Here is a 24,214-nt window from a genome sequence, read left to right as displayed (position 1 = left end):
CATCAAGTTATAGCTAACTGAAAGGCATTCCTCTCCTTAACCCTCAGCCAAGCTGCAAGGTGAGGAGCTGCTCTCTGTGCAGCCCTGCGCTCTGCTGCTGTGCGCCTAGCCCCTCCCATCTCTCCGCGTAAACTCTCCTAGTGCTCACCAATAAAGCGCTTTTTGTCCATGGGAGGCAGCACTTGAGCATTCCTTGACGTGGATGTCGGTGTATCTCTCCAATGATTTGATGAAGATCGTTCGCTACAAGTGTAAAACATTCACAGACACTTTTTGTGAGAGCGCGCACACGGAAAACTACAAGGTCTTGGAGTTATATCGGTGAACTGCTCCGTTTGGATAAACACACGAGCGCGACTGCGCTCACAACTTTACTTCTTCGAAGTTAAGGGTAAGAGTTTCCTGTTATGAATGATAAAATAAACATCAAAATGCCATACTTTGTGGATCTAACCCTTACAACAGGATCAAGACGTGCGTAAATACGCGTAAAAAGTGTTATGTATACAAATGCAGTTGGGTTTAATATGATTCTAAAAAAACAGATAGATAGATTAACTGCACATATAACCTGATTCGTTTTCAGTGGGACATTCATTTTTTCAGGCTTATGTTCCCTTATAAACACAAGCCACCACCCATCGGTGTTCATTTAAGTATTTATGTTTTCAATGCGACAACTCCCTTTAGGGAAACACTCGGCGTTTTAGTGCAGTTCGACAATAACTTGGTAGTATTTTAAAAACGGTTTTAGCTTACAGCGTGGAATTGTTAAAATACTACGTTTTCTTCTCAATGCATGCAGCTACCTTTTAAAATGGAAAAGAAAAAACACTTTTAATAAAAAATGTAGTTCTTTGTTGTAAGGTGTTTGAAATCCACATGATCGCTCCGGTGAGCCGGTGAAAAGTAAACGGGATTTTACGCGAGTCTGTCGCCATGCACCAATTCTTCAGATCGGCCAATACTGACAATAAAACAGTATTGGAGTAAAGCGTAAAACTTGAGCGTGTGCGTGGAGCTGCAGCAGCAGTCAGGGCGGTAATGAGGCGGGCTGGTGTGGGACCGCAGGGGCCGAGCCGAGGGTCTAGACCGCACCGAGCACAGTTCACCTCAGAGGGAAAGCTGTTTTTGGACCCACACAAGGGGGAACGTCCCATAACAGGGAGCTCAACAGGACACTATGCTGCAATGGTTTTGAGGTATCAGATAATGCAAAGTCAACATATTTTAGCATGAGGCTGCACCTGGAAACAAGTGGAGGGTGGCAATATCCAGGGTGCGAGTAGTTATCTTCTAGGTGTTTTTTCCCTATTTCTGGTAGATACATTATTTCACTGTAGACTTTATGCACACACTCTCAAAGTATTGCAAAGTAGCAACGCCATGCCTGACTTTGTTAAGGCTTTGAAACAAATACAAATATTTAGGAATTCATGAAGCAAATACATCTGCACCACCATATGATGGATTGATTGTCTATTCAAATATCTTAGCTCTGTCATAGTTATTGGCCAAGTTTCAGTCACAACCATGATTGATTCCACCACGCTATATTATTAATAATGTCTATCAAGAGTAGCTACTGTTATAAATGGATTAAGCATTTTTATAATACATAGTTGATTGAAGTGTTAAAAAGTCCAAGAGCTGGATTTAATCAATCATTATAGGTGTTTTAGCTGAAGGTGCTGCAATGGACAGATGGATGATACATTGGCTCAGATGAAAAGATATGTGGAAATCAGAGAAACATCACCTTCCTTCAGTGTGCACGGAGCAGAGCAATGATAAGGTCATATAGCCCAATCACTGAATTACAAGTTAAACTGCAAGTGCATCCGTTTCCTCCAGAAGTCATCTCATTTTACCAAATATAATGCCAATAAATTAAACTTTCTCTGAGAGGGTCTTAAAGAAGAAGCTTCATTTTGTCCCAAATAAGTTCTTTAACTTAGTTTGAACTTTAAAAAGAACTTGCCAGCATTTTGACTCAGTTGCTGGGCTGACGACCACAAAAACATGAACAAAGCAGTCCTTGTTTAAGATTAATCCCATTGTGTTAACATTGAAATAAGTGAGATGTAATGATTCCCTATTAAATGAAAGACACAAACCAACAGAAGCCACAAAACTCAACTTCGAATCAAAATATACCCGGGTAAAATACTCGACATGCCTTTCGTCTAAGATGCTTGATTGATATAAGAACAGTCTTCTGACCACGATCCCTCAAGCTTTCATTCAGATTACCATCTTTTACACAGCCCCCACAAAGAGGCATGCAAAATCGCCTAATCCTTCCTGGGGGCTAAACAGGCGGCGTAAACTACTCCAATGGCCCCGCTATTAACCCCTACCCTGGTGTACGGCTTGTTTCCTCGCCATGTGTTTCCTCACAGGCTGTCATTATGCTGTAGGAGAAGCTACTGTGTCATTGACAGTATATAATGGTTGTAATTGGTTTATATTAGGCTACCAGACACAGCAGCACAGCCACAGGAGACCAATTATCCCTCACTAATGTGGAGAACTTTCAGGCTGCTACGATGCACAGATTGTAACACTTAGAAAACAAGTGAGTGGTTGTGCCAGTGTAGTTTCTCCCTGGTGTTGCTGCTGCTTTCTGTTCTCCACACAGCAGACTGTTGTGTTTGCACAGACGCTTGTTGACACTGACATGCGCTGGACCGCGAAAGGACAAACAGAAAGAAGTATGATGGGGGCAGATACATAAATGGTGTAAAGTTCTTCTCCTGACCTGTGATGTGAATCCACACCTTGTCATACAAATTATTCATAACGTTTTGGGACACATGTGCAATTGTGTATGCTGGTGTGAGCAGTGAGAGAGACGCATACGCCCACTGGGTGGATTATCTGCCACAAGGGACTTTTCTTGCACTCTCGTTGTGGTTTGTGGATAGGAAGCACGACTAAGGAAAAGGAGCTCTTTGTCATAAAACCTCAAATGTAGGCAATTAAAAGTCAGCTCGCCATCACATCAGTGTGACAGTGATTTCGAAACCACACTTTCCATCCGGGATCTGGAAACCAACATTGTGCCTGAACCGTCATCCTTTTATTTTTGTTTTTACAAAATCAAGACTTCCATTTCATTATCTGTGCCAAAGAGCTTGAGTGAAAAGAGCACTGTCAACATCCTCTGGTGAAGATGATTGACAGTTTTCTTCTTTCATTTGTTGTGTTAAGACATGTCTAAACAGATCTGCTTCACATATTTCATGCACTTGTGCTTCCTGTAAATGTACTTATTAACACAACTCAGCACAGTTTCTTTATGAAAGTATAGTGTTGCAACTAAAACATTTCGGGCATTTTGTGAGCAGAGGATTTTCACATTGTGCCTCGTTCCGCCATAGCTCCGTTTTACGCCAATTAGAGGCAGTGCCTGAAGCATCTTACCCTCTGAGGGATTAGAGGGTTAAAAGTCAGGTGCTGAGGCGAGGAGGCCTTGCAAAGGGAGGAGAGGAGGTGGAGGTAGCAGAGGACAAGAGTGGGGCACTCACACAGCAGGGAGAGAGAGCGGAGTCGACAGGGCAGAAAGTTGGAATAAGTGTGCGTATACGTGTGTTTGTTTTCCACAAGGCCACGTGAAAGGAAGGGCTTCTCACAATTAGCAAGAAGTGTGTGTGAGTGCGAGACAATTCAACATGTAGAAATTCTTCTTCCTTCAAAATGAAAGGCTGCAGCGTGCCCCTCGTCAGGTGCTGCACAGCAGGGGGGCGTTCCCTGGTTGACAACCAAGAGCCTCTCTCTCAAAGAAGCGTCTTAAATAAAACCCTTGGCTTCAAGGGCTTCAGCCTCGCACATCAATGCTGACCCAGCGGTATGCTGAGGCAAACCCCAGCCTGTACGCCGGCCAAGCTAAATTGAAGAAGAGCTTGCCGATGCGGCCAAATGATGCGTTCAGAAGAACCACTTCAAAACCTTGCATAAATATACACACACATGCGAAGGGATCTGAGGGCGTTGGAGTGCCCCAGCTTGAGAGCAAACCCCAAATAACTGCTGTCCTCCGTGTCCACAGACATACACATGCTCAGAGTTGTACGATTTTACTAGTTTGTTTATCTTCTAAAGTATATGAATAACAACACTCCTCTCTCAAGCTTTACATTAAATACGGCTTTTCTTGAACTTTCTCATGTTGGTTGGAAAATCTGAAGAAAGCCAAAATATTCCCTGAATTCCTAAACCAACTCTAGGGAAGTATTTAGGGAGTGAGATACAGATGGAAAATGAGAGAGAGAGAGAGAGAGAGGATGAGAGGGAGGATGCTCATCCCAGAAATTCACCACAAATTGCTGCATTTCAGTAGGCTTGTAAAAAAAAAAGAGAAACAGCTCTTAATCTAAGGTTGTAATTACCTCTGGCCAGCACTGTAATTAGGAAATGAGCCTTGAACCAGATCTTCTGCTGGGCAAGAGCAAAGCAAGGGCACACACACAACGCACACACACTGTTTTCCTAAAACCTGAAGTGGGAAAGATAGATCTCGCGTTGAGAAGAAGGTCAAATATTTAACCGCTGAAACAAATGTTAATGTTTTACTGAATATGGATTGAATGACAGAGTAAATTTGCTCGGTTATGAGGTGTGTGTACCTGTGGGTTAGTGTGTTCCACCCATTGTCCACGACCTTGTGTGTCACATTCACACACCTATTCATATGATCACGTCATACATACAAGCCGGCACGAACGCGCAGAGCCGCTCTCTAACATGACATCAGTCGTCGTGTTCTGTGCTCCCCTTTTGCTTGATGTCTATTTCCGTTTCTGCCAGGGACACAAATAATGTTGTTATCTGCTGCTGTCAGCGCCGTACGAGAGCTGGAGGCGACTTAAGAGAGGAAATCAGCACGTAGACCTGCCTGCATGTTTATATCTGAATGCCATCGTCGAACAGCCCGAATCTTAATCACTCAACGCTACAATCAACGGCCGAGCAGTCGGGACAGTGCCACAACTTGTCGCCCGTTTACATATTAAACATACAAGAAGCACATTACATATCAAAACAGGCATCACACCTACAGCAAACAACAAGCTTCTTTGAGTTTATCCCAGCCGTCCTCTGCAGGTTGGCTTTGGGCTATCATTTGGACAAATTGCTGGACGTTTTAGATGATGCAAAGTGCTCGGCTCTGTAATGCTTTGGGAGACATTAAACCAGATGGGGGGAAATAAAGGGAGTGACACAGAGAGGAAAAGAGAAACAGAGAAGGAGAAGGGTGAGGCGATATATATGTTTAGCAGATGAACACAGAGGAAGAAAGAAGATTATAGTGGACAAAAAAATCAGCCCTCTAAGAAATGGAATGACAAATATAGCTTCTTGAAAGGAGAGAAGTATCAAAGTAAACCAATAAGCCAGAAAAGAGAAGAAAGGAAAGATACTATCAGGTTAAAAGATACTACGAGTGATTTGTCAGTGCACACATTAAGAACCAAATGTCTCATGGAAAGATGTGGAGAAGGTAGCCTGAGCTATGAGGGCAAACCAAGACAGGAATATTGTTGGTGGCAATTTTGCCTTTTACAAAAGTGAATGATTTGCATATATTTTGAGTGCAGGGTTCCACTTTAAAAGCTAAATATTTACACTACAGTCAAGGGATTGTCTGCGAGGCAGACATAGTGACCTCAGGAAACCGACCACGGCAGGGTCAGCAGCAGACAAGAGCCCTCACACAGACATTACACACAAGGTTGTCAGTCCCCCATTCACAAGATTACCCACTACTTTATATCATGCTTTAACCTTCACAGATAAGTGAAATTAATGTAAATAACCAAATATAATACTGGGCATTCATTAAAGCATACACAAAAGCCTCTGTGCAGCAGAGAATAACACTCCCACAGACACACACACACACGATAGTAGAGTGCATTAAAAAAGGATCTGCAGCAGGTCAGCGAGCAGAAACGCACGCTGGACTGTAACTTCTGGATTCTTTTCAGATGTAAACACTGCACTCTGTATGGGAGCGAGCGTGAGATGCAGGATGACTCACAGATGGTATATGCAAAGTTAGTTGAGGATTCAGGTATTACACAATCACATGGTTTAGTAATCTGCTTTCCATCTTGACATACGCTTTGACTCAGAGCTTAGGAATATGATATATGGCTTTAAAACAGTGCATGGTGGAAAGATACTGGAGGAGTGAATCTAGTGTGTGAATAGGGGTGTAGTTAAGAGTCCGCCCCTGCTGCAGGAATGGGGGAACATACTGTGTGCATCATAGCTAATTATCTCTTAAACTGTTTTATGACCATGCCTTGAATTGATTAAATACAAACGTAGTCTGCCATCAGAGAACATTTTCATGTAGTTGGTTGTGGCCAAATGTCCCGCATTTATAAAACATCTATCAAGTGGTTACTTTGTTTCCCCCCAAAACCAAGTCATATTTATGACCCCATGGCCTTGATGAAAACATTTTTATATTTTTATTTGGCTAAAATAAATCAATTAATTCAAAGCAACACACACATGGACGCACGCACAAATTGTTCTGTGGTGATGGATAAGGACACAATAATACATTTGGGCCCAACAAGCTTATACGACATGAAATTAAAATGGTTCCTGTTTTTCATTTTAAAAGCTGAGGGCCTGTTCAGCAGCAATAGCTTGTCTGAAACCCACAAAAACAAACACTTGATGAAAACCCTTACTGACGGAAAGCACAGGCTTCTATATCCTGCTTTGAAACATAAATAAATTGCTCAAATGTTAATCTTTGTAGTCATTGTGAATCACTTTTACCTTTGATGCCCTCTTAAGGCAGAATACTGTTCACAAGCAGCTCAAGGAGGTGAAACTCAAAGTATCATGCAGATCATAAACACAAAACATCATATAGGGGTTTAAAATGCTGTCTTGTGTTATGTTTAAGTTAACGTTTTAAACACCAACGCACACACACAGACACTCTCTGGCCCCGGCTGATGGGCTGATACCACAGAACAAGGAGCTGACAGAGTGGAGAGCGGTCGGCCTGCATTCTTCCCCTCTGCCGTTCTCTCTCGTTGCCACACGGCCTGCCAGCGCTCAGCACGCTCCCGCACACAGCTGGAATCCATCCAATTACCAGGCAAAAAAACTTCCTGTTTTGCTTGCGGACAATTAACAATGAACAACAGGGGGGGGTGGATTCCACATAAGTGGGGATAAAAAATGTAAGTCACATATTTGTCTAACAGCTAAAACTGTTTTGTTACTTCCAGGGCAAAGAAAACCTGAAACCATAAAAGTGGAGCGATAGCAGAGGAGGAAGCTTCTCCAACTGGTGAGTGAAGCTTTTAAAGAAATCTGACAGTTGTATTATTAAACTGTGTCATTATGTGTAAGATGTGGCTACTAGAGTACACACTTACTTTTAAAATCAGGAATAGTTTACCATCAGAATACAAAAAACCTTAACTAGCATAAAACAAGCGTCATAATAATGGATTTGCATCCAGAAACCTAAATCACACGCTGTTGGCGGTCCTTATCGTGTTAACCGTAACACCCTGCTTCCTCCAAAAGGTCCTTTCACACTGAGCACTGACACTGAGCCTCTTAACAAGACTGGCAGGGGAACAAGAGCATCTCTCTTAACACACACAGCATTTAAGAGATACAGTGAGGCTGTGTAGGGTCACAGACAGAGTGAAAAGGAGCACAGAAAAGTGAGGAACTTTAGAGTTTACCATGCCTGTCTGCTGACGTGAGTTGTGGAATAATGAGCAGACTTCTTATATACCCTTATAAACATCGAGTCGTTTTTAAAAAAATTATAAAAAACAAACAATAGATACATTCTTTTGACAGAATTGGATGAAGTAATTTTCAATGTATGTTCCAACGTATTTAAAAGGATAGTGTGGTGATATTCGACCCTACAGTCTATTAAATGATCTATTAGAATATTAGAAATATTGCCTATTTATCCAAACTCTGATATGAATTGCTCTCTGCCTCTGTATTGATATCCAAAATATCAAAAACACATGAATGAGCTGCACTACTGCACTGGTTCCTTCATAGCAATGAACATGGGCACTGTAGTTTATCCCTATGATCTTTCAAGTATGACAACAACATTTTTCCTTTCCAATATAAATGGTATTTATCTAAAACGAATATTTACCAGTTTTAAGTGAAACCTACCTTTGCTTGGACCCTAACTAATATCATCCATCATTGTGTCTCTGGGGAGAAATGTAGCTTTTCTACTTTACACAGCCCTCCTGACCCCTACCCTCTGTCCTACCTCATTCCTCTGTTGTGCTAGTTGTCAATGAGCTGTGACAGGAACTGTGTGGGCTTGTAAAGACGCACACATGCACAGGACAAGACTGAAGCCTCGGGCCTCTGGACGCACACAGCTTCTCTCGCTAATTGCCTTAAAGCTCCTGCCTCCGTCAGCCCGGTCGTCCTCAGGGGAAACAGAGACCAGGGGAGAGTAGTTGTAGCTCAGACTTCTTCTTCTGGGGATACATTCTGGCTGTAACATACATGTATGCACACATTCCTCAGGTTTAGGAATCTGCTAATTTGTACCTGCTTGCTAGCTGTAAATTATTTGCAACACATAGGCTATTCATCATGCTAACAAACAATGTTTCTGCCTCAATCCTGAAGTACCAACATCAAAGCTGATACACACTACGATGAATTACGGCACATTATGTGTGTGTTTTTCCTACACATGGCTGCCACACCTAATGTATGTATTTGAATGAGCTGCACATGTCGAGGCTCCGTATCAGAGCCAAATGTCTGGCTGTTAGCGGCCTGTGTTTTCCATTAGTGTGGCCTTTTTTCTCTGCGAGTTAAACTTCTAGACTTGAAGGTGAACAACAGCCTTAACACAACTTCCCCCTTCAGTCCAGTGCTCCTTAACACCATAGCCGCTGTGCATAGGTGTAATTTACTGTTAATAATGTTAATATTTCTACCTAAAAGCAAACATGGAAGGGCAAACAAGGGTGCTTCAATGATATTCTAACAGAGGCAGACTCGTTTACATTACACACACACACACACACACACACACACACACACACACACACACACACACACACACACACACACACACACACACACACACACACACACACACACACACACACACACACACACACACACACACACACACACACACACACACACACACACACACACACACACACACACACACACACACACACACACACACACACACACACACACACACACACACACACACACACAAGCAAGCGCGCATTGTTCTGTGTGTTACATGTCAGCTCAGGAATCTACGGTACTCGCTTAATGGCGTTTATCAACGGATGTGAAAGCAAATAAACTGCTTTTTATACAGACAAATTGCTGTTCACTGCTCCAATAACAAAGCATCAATCATTCCCCTTGTCTGTGTGTGTGGCAATCTGACAGGTCTTCTGTATATGACAGTGTGACTAACCCGAGGGCACACGCACACACAGATACAAATACTACAAATAAATACAGTAGATCTCCCTTATATCCACTAAAGGTTAAAGGCCCCTTTTAAAGTGTTTATCCTGTTAACTTCAAAATCACATATACTTTACATCGGACTTAGATATCCTGTAAACCATGGTGCTGTGTTTTTAGACATTTGAATATGTTGTGTCTACCATTGAAGGCATGCATATAGGTTTCCATTCGTGACCACAAATTATGAAAATCTGCTAACAGACTGTTAGAACTTGGTATCAAAAGTAGTGCAGTATTTTCAAATCAAACTGAACTCAACCTGCATTACCAGACAGTAACAATGTAACATAACATATCATTTAAACCTGTTCTGAGTGATGGATTAGACAGCTTAAGTCAGCTTCAATAGTATGTTCATATGTGTGGAAATGATTTGAATCCAAAGTGACAGCAGTGGAAAAAAAGTTGGATTCAAAAGTAGGAAATAAGAAATCAAAAGTTGCTAAAAACCTTTGGAGTGTGTTTGTGTATTTTTCGTATGATTGTGTATGTACAGTCAGTGTGTTTATCAGTTTCTCTACGCAGATCATGCTGCGAAGATTTGGAAATAAGAACAAGGTCATATTCTAGTATAGTCTAAGAAATGCACACTGATTTCCTTAGTGCACCAAAGTGTTGCCTTCAGCAGATGTAAGCAGTCTGTGTGATGGCAAGTGTGTATACCTCCCTTTCTGTCCCTACAGACCTGCCCTTTCTTCTCTCTCACCTTGTTTGTGCAGTATGAGGAATACTCTGATTGTGCACACCTGTTACGGGCAAATTGTGGAGTTGATGTAATAATAGACAGTCGCTGACAGATGTCTTTGCTCTCGCTCAGATAGTGGGGCTCACCTGTTTAATCAGTGGAGAATGCAGGTCGATGTGATAATCAAATCATGGATTAAAGATTGATGTTGGCTCTAGGGTGCGGTGACATTGGAAAATGAGGATTTAATTTACTCTAATAGGATAGAGAAAATATATGGAAATGATAAAAGTGGAGTACACAACCAATCAAATCAGACGTGTGTCTAAAAAGCCATGACTGTTTAAAATCAAATCAAAATGTGGTAGAAATGTGTAACAAACATATCAACACTGTTCAAGAGGTAAAGGCAAGGCACTGGAGGCAAGGCACTGGAGGCGAGCCACGGAGAGGCATGTGGGGGTGTGGGGGAAATGTGCTGCTTGACTGCTATTTTGCAAGCCAACCTCCCCGGTACTGGCGCGACACCAACTCAGGCAGTAGTTTCACAATACATTCCTTTGTGTCGTCCTAATCTGCAGCAGTGATCTTCATCTCACATTTATCTTGTGTGTGTGCGCGGCACATGTCTGAGGTGTTGTGTTTTTTTTTTTACGAGGTAAAAGCCCGCAGGCCAGAATTACAAGAAAAATCACAAACGGTTACTCTTGGAAAAGGGGTGTGAGGCTGGGTAGCACTGCACAATGCCTGCCTTCAAATGGAGGTTGCAGAATGGGAAAAAAAATCCCACAACAAAATCCATGTTGAACATATTTACTGTACGTGTACAACATGATTTCTATGATGTCATTAAAACCTGAATTTAGAAGTGACTGTCTTACTTTCAAACCATACTCATTCCATGACAACATGCACTACCACAAATGTCACAAATCATAGTGAACAAGAACCAATAAATAACTCACTGCCTTCCCCTGCAGACATAGCAATCATCTCTTACATTCTTATTATGAACTTCTTTCACTCAGATTGACAAAGTGAGAAATGGTTGCATGTAAAACGAGTTGTCAGACCTTATTGTAACTGCAAATGTCACCTTGACCTCGAATATATGCACACAGTCTGACAGAACGACTGCTCTCTGCTAATGAGCGGTGAGTTGGTGAGTCCTGGCCAAGTTTCTGTGGAAAAAAAATCACAAGGTAAACAAGCTGGTGTTTGCACTACGCACTGCCCTACGTATCTGTTTACCATCCCATTCTTTAGCCTTAAGCTAAGGTCTTCAGCCTAATGAACACTTTGACAACTACAGTTGCCTAAAGACCCTGCAGGGCTTTTCATACGATTCCAGTCATACTCGTGCCAACTACATGAACAAACCTGAGAGCGAGAAAAGAGGTGAGCAAAGGAGCAAGGTGAAGACAACAATTGTAGGATGTGTTTGATGGCGCTTTGACATAATTCCAGTTGAACTATTCTACAGTATCAGTTGAGACTTATTGAACTTCCTGGAAGCCAGAGGACATACTCAGATGAGTCACAGCAGTACTTTTAAGGAGCGAGTGAAAGATGATGGACAGACCGAGGAGCAGACAGGCTGATGTGTTATTTGCCATTGTTTCCTCAGCGAGTACGTGTGACACGGTTTGTCTAACGAGGATAGTCAGGCTGCCAGTCAGCCGGTCTAACAGTCTGTCAGTGTGCCTGCCTGACGCCTGCCTGACGCCTGACTCATACACATTTACTTAAGCTCCAATTTAAACCCTTATAGTTGGATTGCAACAAAGGACAAAGGTAAAAAAAACAGTGTCAACAGCCAGTGCGGAACTTGACTTCATCTTGTATACAGAGACAAGAATGATAGTTTAAGCTGTCCAAAATCATATGTCCTGACAATGACACAAATACTTTTTATCAAGGGATATAGAAAGAAACAACCTTTCAAACTATGAAACAAATATCTTATACACATCAGGTAGATAAAGATCAGGTGGCTTGGCGAAAGAAAAATAGCATTGCAGTCATGTTGGAGCTGGAATGAATGTCAAAGAGCTAGGCGGAGAGTCGGAGTGTGCATGCATCAATCCAGGCTTGTGGCGGACTGATATAACTGGTCCATCCAGCCAAAACAGTAACCACACACACAGCACACACATTGCCTTGTCCCTGCTTAAGGTCAGGTCCTCTGATGTTTGATTTAGAAGACTATAAGCCGTTTTGAGATGTCCCTTGCTGTATCTTACCAGTTTGCTTTGGGTGTCCCTATCAGAAGGACAAAGCTCTGAAAAACACTGCTCCAGGGTCAGCGAGCCAGACAGTACAAGGACGTTTTGATTCTGCGACGAGGCGTGAACTGTCACACACAGAATATTAAGGCACAAGCCAAGGCCTGGAGAGATTCCAGCTATGTGACAGTTGGATGTCTTATTTATTGTTTCCTGGTGATGTAGTCCTCTTTCACAAATCAGACTTCTTCAATGGTTAGGCTTGCTGCCGCGTGAGGGAAATGAAAACAGAGGAAGAGAGGAGTAAGAGACAGATTGTAAGTAAAGCAGAGAGGTGTTGTTTGTGTTTCTCTGACACTCTTCTGTGACGGATTCAAGCCAGGTCCAAGATAGACTTGGCAGAGCAGTGGGGTCAGGCTGTTTAGGTCACAGCGTAAAGGAGGGACACGATTGACTAAAAGTTGTAGGTGCAAACACTACACAGAATAAGAAAACAAATGAAGGCCGATGCTGTCTGTCGTGCACTGAAACTCTTTGAGTGTGTGTAATGTGAGAGTCCTGTGGTGAAGATCTCAGACAGATGCGATATCACTATCTGTCCGTGAGAGGTCACAGGGCAGGGTGCTCTGATAAAAGACGAGTGTCAGTGTTGAGACATAGCTTACTGGGCAAAACAAGAGGGCACTGTGTATACACTGAGAAAGAGACACAAGAGAGGAAGAGAGAGTCTACCTCTGAGTGCAACCTCCCCCCCAAGTGTGCCTTTATAAAAACAAAATCAAGCCTAGCCCCTACAACACTATCCTTCGGCAATAAAACAAAAGGAAATGGTCCACATTTCCTTTTGGAACTCATAATGCCTGACCTCTTTGCTGGAAAGCTCAGAGGAGGCAGAGCCAGACTGCAGACTTGCTCTCTCAGGGTCCCAGTTCTGGTGTAGTTTGGCTGCCCGGCCGCCTACTGTACCTCAGCCTGATTCTGTGGCCAATTTCGCCTTACTCCCTGCTCTACTATGGCGTAGGTTGTGTTATTTACTCAGACACACGCCAGAAGTTTTGGATTTCATGTTGCCCCGGAGGAGCAGAGAAAGCACCTGTTGTGGAGACAAGGAGCAGTGTGTGTGTGTGTGTGTGTGTGTGTGTGTGTGTGTGTGTGTGTGTGTGTGTGTGTGTGTGTGTGTGTGTGTGTGTGTGTGTGTGTGTGTGTGTGTGTGTGTGTGTGTGTGTGTGTGTGTGTGTGTGTGAGCGTGTGTGAGCGTGTGTGCAACTTGAGCTGGGCGTGTGCCGTGTTGAACAGGGCCTGTTATCTTTGATGTCTGGGCCGCAGAATACTGAGCAGCAGTAGAAACATTAAACTGAGCCTGACCTCTGACCTCAAGGAGTTGCTCTCTGCCTCACAGGCTTTGTTGTCCTTTGGACCGATGCTATCTGACCAGATAAACTCTTCCAGGGTTTTTCATTTAGATTTTCAATTATGAAATCAAACATAGTTCTTATGCACAAAAGGAAACGCAAAATGGAACTACCGACTCCGATCATAAAACCAAACAGAGCTGCCCCATTTCACTTCTGTAGTGCAGCAAATAAACAGTGTTTTTGAGAATATTTTACTACCCTCCTGTTCACCCCTGGACTGTATATTATGGTCTCTTTCAAGTGCTCCAGCTGCAGGCTCCAATGGTAAGGCTTCACACCATCCTTAGCAGGCCCGGTTTGAAGCATAAATCTTCAGATGAAAAGGGCTGCCTTTCACACCAAAAGTAAACTCATTTAGATGTGCAGAATATATGGAGCGAAATGCGTAGAAGGCATGAGAAAACAAAAGTAGGAGGAAGCCCGACTGGATCCTTCCCGTTAGTTGAGTTGATGTTTGTGTTAATTAAAGCTACAACCTTAGGACATCAATCAGCCCTGGCAGAGCTAAAGCACAATGGATGGGACTATTATAGAGTCCGTTATTGTGGTCAGGCTGAAATCAGTTGGAAAGCTTTGTTTGTGCAGCAGTAATACAACTATTACAGCACCTAATCCCCCTCCATACCACTACAAAGCATGGCAATGAGTTTGTGGCTTCAAGATGAGTATTGCCACTGACAGACATAAAGCCATCATCTTTCTTTCATTCCACATATCCGCCTCTCCCGTCTGTGTTTGTATTCTGACTTTGATGCCAATGGAGTTTTAGTAAAGGATACATTTGAAAATCATCTCTCTTTTTCTCAACGCTACTACTGCATTACATATGCTTTGCAGCCAAGCCTTGCATCTGTGGTTTGTCACTAATTTGAGCATATTATATATATCCAAACTCTGAGCTTGAGAGATTCAGTTTGATTGGAAAAAATTATAAAAGGAAAGAAAATATAGCTTTTGCATGATCAGATTCATTTCAGTATAAATACATTTAATAAATCCCAAAATGGGGGGCCTCGGACGATGAGTGACACCAACACATTTAGTCTCAAAACATGCCTTCCTTTCTGATCCATGCATGTTCTGCTCGCGTGTTTTACATACTTTGTTTAACCTGTGTTGCAATTAAGCCTTACAATAGAGGCAAAAAAACACGTCTTTAAAAAAATACTTCACTACATTACACACATACCAACAAACCCACATTTACATAGCTGACATTTTCAAACTCATAGGTGTGTTTTGTGTTTCTGTACAACCATGCTTCTTTCTCACCTGTGCTACTTTAAGAAAACGTTTCATCATCTGAGTATTCTACAAAACCCATGTTTAATTTCCCTCTTGGCCCCTTTGTCCTTTTGACACCATGCTGTGGATAACGGGGTCCAGCTGTGGCAATGATGTTACTGTCAGTATAAAAGGATGGGATTACAGCAGTTTGTGTTTGGAAGTAGGGTCCATTGTCTTCTGAAAGGATCATCAGAGATGTAAAAGGTTGTTAAAAAAGTTGGGGGTGGGGGAATTAGGAGTCAGAGGGCTCACACCAGCTTTCTCTAGGTGCCTAAGTCATCATTTACAACCAATATGATGTCATGTCCCTGTGCTTCTGTAGTAAATCTACACTAGGAGTGGCTACAGTCGTTTCTTTTAGTAGTGCACCCTAGTGAACTGAACCCCCAGACCTACAGCACTATAGATCATACTCTAATGCACATGCCACAAGTATTGTTCCTTTAATATATTTAGTCCTAGAAGACAAGGGGCCTCTTTAATGGGAGTATGCACTTTGTAGTGTGCAGCCTTATCCCCTTACTTGGCTTGGTGCCCCCCCCTCCCCCGTAGTCTCTGGCCAGGCCTGCTAAATAATGCAAGTGCACAGTGACCTGCAGCTCCCCTACACACACCGCCGTTTTCTCCCCCCTCTTGTACCCTTCATTGCCCCTCCGTGTTGCCTTCAGCTATAAAGATAAGGGCTCTTGACGCATGGCCCGCCGGGATTTAATTGCTGAAGCCTACTTCACCCTCCCACAGGCCTTATCCACCTCTCCACCCCGGTGCCCCTGCTGACAGAAACCTGCTTTTGTCTCCTTTGTTTTCTTCTCCTACTCATCTCGAATAGAAAGAAAAAGCAGTAGAAGAAGTGAGCCAAAAGAGAGGGGAAATGCTTTATTTTCTGTTCCCCCTTCTTATTGCCTCTTTAATGTTTCTTTTCAAGGGGCTGACCGTTTTATGTCTCATCGTGTTGCGCAAGGACTTTCCCATGCTTCCATCTTAGTATTTCATCGTTGCTGTTTCTGCCCTGATACTCATCAGCCAACACGTTTTATTCTCATACAAGCCCCAAAACTAGACACAGATGCAAGAACAATTGTTATATAAAATATCTGGTCACATAGCTGTTTTAACACCTATTCATATAAGCAGTACATAATTCATCCAATCCATCGTCTGTTTATTAACCGAAAAAGAGTTAAGCTCTAAATGCCAAGCCAGTGAGACAGACAAGCTCACTTTTTCAAACTCAGCTGCTGCCTGTCTCAGGAATGTCTCAACAAGCACACAGGGGAGAGAAAAGGAAATTACAACTCAAGAGAGGAGGAGGAAGGCAAGAAGGGAGGGGGGCATTCCTCCCTGCGAAGGATGACAAGCCTGTCTTTCTACTATCTCTCTCTAGACCCTCCACCTGCACTCACTTCAAAACATTTAAAGTTAAGGCCAAAAAGGCAGAAGTCACTCAAGATGGTATATTCAGTGGATCCATTCTGTAGTGACACCACATTTGCGCCTTATCTTTCCCACTGATAAGATCAGCAAAAGTCACTCGTTTCCAGAAAGAAAGAAAGAAAGAAAACAGGAGAATCTAACCTAGCAAGCTCTGGTTTAATCTGTGATCTGGCTATATTCACTGCCTGAACCTCCCCCCATCCACATCCACCACAGTGTCTCCTCTACTGGGTTATCAGATGTGCCTGGCCCAGTTTGGAATGAGGCACAGTCAAATAAACATTCTGCCCAAGGGAGCTACGCTAGTATCACCACGTTGAGTTTCTTGGAAAAATATTCTCAATTGTATCTTGCTTTCCTCTCATGGAGGCCTTGATGTTGTTGTATGTTCTGGCACTGGACCCGTTGAGCCGTCTCTTGCACCAAAAGTCAAAGCTTCTCTATCTCAGAAAAAGAAGGAGTTGGAATATGTTGGATAACTTCAGACACATATGATACATCTCTCAGATGAACGGTAAAGTGCATGCAGGATTCCATTTGAACAGGCACCCTTTAATATCAAGTAGACGTCGATACACACAGTGGTGATGTATCCTGGAAAATGCAACTCCCCACACATAGTGATGATGTAAAAACCTGAGACCATCTGCACACGCTCCAGCTGTTGCTTGGTTCTCCCTAAGCCCTTCATCTCCTGTTTATCTTCACAAATCCTTTTGTTTTCCCTTGTTCTGTAAGCAGACGCAGCACAGCAGCCACACTTTCTCTCTCATCATCGATTCTTAGGCCTGAAGTGAAACCTCTCTTTCTCTCTGTGGCCATCTTTTTTTTTATAGTTTATAGTTTATTAGGATCCCCATTAGCTGGTGCATAACAACAGCTAATCTTCCTAAAAAAGGTTTCGCCAATCTTTGAACTTGTGACTCCAGTCATTATTGATAGCTACAATACCATTTTTGATTTCCAATGGGAGAGAATTCAATGTAAATACTTTGGACTTCTCCGAGGCATGACCCAGAAACCCGTTACAACTTTGACCATGTAATTACTCACCTGTTAAAATGAATTCCCCCTAGGCACTGTTTCAATTATGGGATAACTACAACCCTTCACCTCTGCTGCCCATTCAGCTGTAGCCGACAGCAAACTTTCACCATCAGATGTTATTGATACTTTGTATACAAACATTTCCATAAACAATGTCGACACTTAAGGGTCCAATTTGTATGCATGGTTGCCAAAGTTGAGTTAGTTATTCTGCACTGTTAGCAGGTGCTGACTATGGAAACTAGTTAGCTGCTTTGTTCAATCAAGCCTTGCTCTTTGAGTATAGTCATGTTTTTGAGGTCTGGCTGCACACAACATAATGTATGCCCTGTCTCCTATTATCTGAATAATAGGAGTAACATGTTGGCAGTAGGGTTCAGGCAAATGCCACGGTTGCCTTAAGTTTAAGAAGGAAAAATGAGACAACAGGGAATCCTTCCAAGGAGGTTGCAATTTCAAGGAGGAGAAGAAAGTATGCTGAAAGAGAAGAAAAATAAATGTCATAGCTGTGGTGTGATGAGATGATACCCTGTATCCGCCTCTCTGATCGAAGACATCAGCCATGCTTCCACAACTTGCTCAATGTTTGAATATAAGACATTGAACAAAAACAGAAATTAATCTTGTAACTTTAGAGGAAAAGAACCAAGATGGAAAAATATGATGAGGAAAATAAAAAGTCCAAAGCTCTTGTGTAATGGTCGACAACCCTAGGTAAGCAGTGAGAGAACATAATGTTCTATGTGTGTGTGCTCCATCTGTGTAAAACTTTAGGTCACACATACTTGGCTTCTCATTCAGGTATTTGTGCATTGAAGACATCAACAACTGCACCATTTAAGGCCCTAAAGTAAGCTCCCTTAAGTTGACCAACACACTGCTTTTGGGCATTATACCATTTTAGAAAGCAGGTTTGGAGATATCAAACCAAATAAGTACTTTCTGTTGAGTCCTTGAAGAGTAAAAAAGAAGACAAAAGCTGTCTAAAAAAGAAATTGGTTAACAGATAAAGATTTTTACTTTCACCCCAAGGCCACCTCACTCCATATAGCAGGAATGGTAAACTGTCACAATCTTGTCTGCAACTAGTTTCTTCTTGATCTCCCTTCATTCCTCTCTCTTTCCATCACCCCTTTCCTCCTTTGCAGCCCTTTCAAGTACTGTGTTGATGCTCTACCAGGGCGTTTGTTTTGAAAGGCTTGGGCTCAGGTGAAAAGGGCTTAAATCACGGTTTCATATCTTCCTGAAGATCTACAGTACTCTTTTCAGTCTCTGTATATTTCATCAAGTAGTAGACACTGGCAAGCAGCACTTGCTGTCAGTCTGCGTAATGACAACATAGAAAGTGTGAGTTATTTATATTACGTCTTTGGTCAGATAACAGCTCCAGACTATCAGTAAAGCTCCTCTCCTAGCTTAGAACACCAGAACGTACATCATCCACAGTTGTATGGCCACATGCAGCATGGCGAACATACAGCCAAACAAAGTTGACACGGTATGGTTACATGAAACTGGAGAGACCAGAGCAGTGTGTATAGTGATTGAGAGGGCGTGTGTGATTTCAGTGTTCAAAGACAGAAAACGTTTAATGCCACTCAGTGTTTTCACTTTGAAATCAACATTTTACGAACAAAACAAGTTCGATTTTTTCATTGATGCTGTGTCTTTCATAGGTTATAAAGTCTGTCATAAACATAGGGAGAACGGATAACTCTGACCCCACAGCAACCAAATTGTGTGCACTGCACTAGAGTAAATAGCAGTGGGTGGGCGGCTTACAAATATAAACTATTTTATTTTAACACCAACACACACATTAGCATATATATTTATGTATATACATATATGTATATATAAACATATATATATAAACAGTATATGTGGCTGTGCATGTGCTCGTGATGGCCATCTGTAGCATTATTATAGAGGGAACAAAGGTTTTGGCCTCCTGCAATACTATCTATTACACAGATCATTGCAGAAAGAATGCGGCACTCCTTTAGCCAGAAAAGCATGGCTTGACTCCATTCTGTTAACTTCTCCCAGAATATAGCAGAAAACTCCCTCTGAAACCTGAGGTTAGGGCTACAGACCTATTGTTTGAGAGACCTTGTGACAAAAGACTGCCTTTGATCACTGGCTATGCATAGTTAGACCTTTGATAGTAATCTCACTCTTTGAAACACATTAAAGAACCACACAATGGCTAACATAGGAACTAGAGGACATACAGAGAAAATATGCTTTGATTTAGAAATTCAACATTACGCTGCTGCAAGTATCCCATCTTGGTGCAACTGTCAGATGGTACTCAACCAAAACAAGGCAATATCAACATGATGTGTACTACTGTTGAACCCTGTTAACAATTGTACAGAAATGAATTGTATACATTCTCTGGATCATTGACAGTCATTGACAGTTTATATTTTCTCTTGTTTTAGGTTGAGCAAGGAGAGAGAAAGAGCCTGCACCATGAAGACCTTTCTCACTCCGCTGATGCTCTTTCTGCTCTTCCTCCTCCTTCCTGATGGGACCTTGTCCAACGACTGCCCAGAGGGTTGCTCCTGTTCCACGCCAGAATCCATCTTATGTTTCCAGAGACGCTCATCTACCATTCCTAAGGGAATGCCTTCACAGACACAAAGTCTTTACCTCTTTGCCAACGGCATTGAGAGCTTCACATCGGAGGACTTTGATGGTCTGGAGAACCTGGAAATGCTGGACCTCAGTCAAAACAAATTGACTGAGCTTACAGATAGGGTGTTTGAACCTTTGACCTCTTTGAGAAACCTGGACTTGTCATCCAACCAGATCACCCACATTTCAGAGGAATGCTTCCAGGGTATGGTGCTGCTTGAGCGCCTTTATTTATATAGTAATCATATTGAGACCATCCACCCTGCAGCTTTTAATGGCTTGGAGCACCTGCTGGAACTCAAACTGCAGGGAAACCAATTGACCTCCCTGCCTGCTCTCTCAATGCCCCGACTACTGCTGCTTGACCTTCGCTTTAATGTTTTATCCACCTTGGGTCCTTCAGACCTCCAGACCCCAAACTTAGAGTCACTCAAATTGGGTGGTGTGGGGCTAACCAGCCTGGATAAGAACCTCTTGAGTAGTCTAAAGAACCTCCATGAACTAGACATTTCTGAAAACAAACTTGAATCCTTCCCCTCAGCGTTAAAGGAAACCCAGGGGCTGATTCACCTCAGCCTGGCTGGGAACCCGATCGGTCCGCTTAAGGTTCAAGACCTGCAGAACCTTGGAGAGCTGCAAGAGTTGGACATTAGCAGCCTGAGTTTGCAAGGGCTGCCTGAAGAGTTCCCCCAGCTCCTACCGCACCTCAGAAAGCTCGTTGTAGCAGAGAACCCCTTCAACTGTCTCTGTACCTTAGCATGGTTCCCAAGATGGCTGAGAGCCCAGAGCATCACCCTAGAAAGAACAGAGGAGACCCGCTGTCATTTCCCACCAGTCAGTGCTGGAAAGGTATTGGAAAGACTAGAGCACAGGGATTTTGGATGTCCTACAACAACAACAGTTACCACAAGTACTGTCAAAACTACTACTACTACAACCTTGCCTGTCCCTGTCACTACCTTACCAAGCACTACTAGAGCTATTCCAGCCCCAAAGGCCAGTGACGACCCGAAGGATGAAGACGTTGACTCTCCCCTGCTTCCTGTCCCTGCATCCCCAAGTAGCAGCAGCATAGACACTGACGAGGAGCAGCATTTCTGTCCCCCTCTCACCTGTCTGAATGGGGGTACTTGTCGTTTGGACCAGCATGGTCAGGTACAATGTCTCTGTCCACATGGCACCTATGGCATGTATTGTGAAATCAAAAACCTTCATCTGCCTTCACCACCTGAAGCTGACACTCCAGTGGAAACTGCCAATATAGATTTAGACATCAGCTCACATGACGCAACTGCAACCTCAATTCTGCTGGACCTCCACCGCTACATTGAGATGCGGCCTTACATCCGTGGTATTCGCCTAACCTACCGCAATCTCTCTGGGCCAGACCGCAGGCCGAATCATCTCAGCCTGCCAGCATCCTTCCCAGAGTATACACTCAGAGGTCTCCAGCCAAACTCCACGTACCATGTGTGTGCTAGTCCATTAGGTGCCCCTAGTGGCGTGGACAGTGTCTGCACCGAGGCCCATACAGTTGCTGAAAGCAGTAGCTCTATTGCATGGTCAGGGGAAAAGAAGTTGACCACTATGATGGTGCCTGTTATTGCCATCTTGCTACTGTTGCTATTGATTGCAATAGCAGTGGGAGTGGTATGCTATCTTCGCAGGAAGAAAGCAAAGGGCCACCTGGACCTAGACTGTGAACCCTCCGAGCTAGAGTTGGATGGAGTGAAGGCTGGTTTGGACAATGGGGCACTGCCTCAAAAACAGCCCCAACTTATGATCCCGGAACCTGCCGTTCAGAAGGGAAATCTGGAATATGAGGTGTTGCTACTACAGGAACAATGTACATCAAATAACAATATGAATTCACACAAGCTTTCCTATTTTTGACACGTGGCATTGACTACCTAAACAAGGATTTTAATTCTTCAGCCCTTTCTTTCCACTGATGAATTACAAAGAGTATGAAATGCTGTTGTGAAAGAATTGGAGGACACTGTTTCAGCCAATCAACAAGCAAAGGAGAAACTGGACATATATTTAAATCAATGCCCTTTGGTTGTCAAAGTAGACATTAAATAAGTTTTTTAACTGTTCTTTGGACTTCAAAAAGCATTGAAAGTGCCTACTCTACATGCTGCATCCTGCTTCAATAAAGTTTCCCAGCTCAAATTGTTGGAATGACAACCTCTCAGCTGTGATGCCGGGACAGATGGTGCATTGCCATTGGCTGAAACTTAGGGCTAAGGGACTGGGTGAACTGTCCTTTATCTGTTCCTACAGGAGAGAGCACTGACATTGGGTTGTGTTGTCTCCCAATTACACAGCCCAACTAAACACTACCAGCAATAGATTGTGCTGTATGTTGCAACTCTTCAGTACTATCCTTAAGGGATCAGTACTTGCTGTGAATGACCTAAGACACCAAATGAAGTCGCGCAGAGAAAATACATTATGCTTGTATTGCTTTATTTGGCTGTAAAACTCTTTTTATGTTTTGTATGTTTTTTATACTGTGTCTATGTTTTTTTTTTTACTGTGCAACATTGTGACTGTTAACAGCCTTATATACCCTGCACCCTGCACCCCCCACCTCGTGACTAACAGACAAAACAGCAGATTAAAATCTTTGAAGATTAAAACTCGTTTGGTACCAGCAAAGTCAATCAAAGGGCTTTGCCCTCAGAATGTCAGACAGTCCAAGTAGATGTGAGTCTGGACAGACTCAAAACTAAATCACCCTTCTCAATTCAGATGCCCTCAGCCTGCTTTGCCATTACAAAGGGAGAAGGTAAGCAGGCTTACAAAAGGTACAGAGGGAAACAATACTGTTTCATACAGTAAAGAGCATGACTTTATTACACTAAGCACTCCCGTGACTGTACGACAAAAGAGAACATCATAGACTATATTTATTATTTATATTCACAGCAAGGGACATTTTATCCCTTAACTATAATTCATCTACATCATATCACATGGCCTGGCCAAACACAAGCAAATCAAATAGTGTATTCTGCTTCCCTTAGTAAAAATAGCATACTCAGCATAATGTTTAGAACCATTTCTTCTGGCCACCTTGCACCTACAGTAGGCAGATTAGCTCAGTCAGACGCACAAGAGAAGTACACTTATTTACAATGTTGTTTAGAGGTAGGGTACTGAGATCCAAATCTGTGATTATAGAAGTAACCTTTATGTGCGTGCGTGTGCGTGTGTGTGTAGATCTGTCAACGATAGTGATAGTGCAAGACGTGTTCTGTCTTGTGCAAAGACCTGTAGACATCAAGTCAGTCACCCTCTCTATCTGCCCGCATGGCAAGTAGTACATTAAGCCTCAAACAACTCTACCTATTGTGTAGGCAAAGACACATCTCTGAATGTCTGTAAAGTTACCTTCCTACAGTATTCCCAGCGCCCAGTTAGAGGGTCCTTGCTAACATTACACCTTGCGAACCGAACAGCACCACAATTAAGCAAATGCAACTGGAATCTTCTTTTGAAAGATAGAATACATTAAAGATAACCAAGTATTTTTGATGTGATTGTTCATTTTTCCCTGTTGATTTTGGGAAGCTCTTTTTTGTCATTTATTGCTTTTTTTTTAATTGTGTAAACATATTTGTACATGTGAAAAAAAGTGATATTATCATTAAATGAATATCCAAAAATAAAATGAACCGAGTTGTGTTTTTTTTTTTTTTAGTTTCCACCATTTTCTTGTAAGAGGAAGGCTAAGATTGACAAGAAATGGGGGGGGATTATGTTTGTCTTTGACTTCCCTTTCCATTTAAACCATCACTCAACTCGGCGAGGGAAGACATGAAAGGAGGGGGAGTCCAGGAAAGAGACAGAAAGGTAACAAAGGTATAAGTGAAGGAGTAACTTTGCTTATTTTATTATTACCAACACTTTAGGACTTGGATGTTAGT

General features: G+C 42.6%; 2 protein-coding genes across 3 annotated transcripts in view; one reads left to right on the top strand and one right to left on the bottom strand.

The window, feature by feature from the left end:
* Positions 1-24,214, bottom strand: part of LOC117450950 (mitochondrial import inner membrane translocase subunit tim16-like) — a 112,625-nt gene that overhangs the window by 35,046 nt on the left and 53,365 nt on the right. The window lies entirely within an intron of this gene.
* vasnb (vasorin b) lies at positions 182-22,367 on the top strand. The gene is made up of 3 exons (XM_034088992.1): positions 182-391; positions 7,263-7,324; positions 20,084-22,367. Exon 3 carries the CDS (start codon positions 20,115-20,117, stop codon positions 22,170-22,172), a length of 2,058 nt encoding a protein of 685 aa, XP_033944883.1. The 5' UTR covers positions 182-391; positions 7,263-7,324; positions 20,084-20,114; the 3' UTR covers positions 22,173-22,367.

The sequence above is a fragment of the Pseudochaenichthys georgianus genome, chromosome 8, assembly GCF_902827115.2.
Source record: "Pseudochaenichthys georgianus chromosome 8, fPseGeo1.2, whole genome shotgun sequence".
Classification (NCBI taxonomy): domain Eukaryota; kingdom Metazoa; phylum Chordata; class Actinopteri; order Perciformes; family Channichthyidae; genus Pseudochaenichthys; species Pseudochaenichthys georgianus.
Note: the sequence above shows the minus strand (reverse complement) of the source record. Positions and strands in the feature narration are given on the sequence as shown.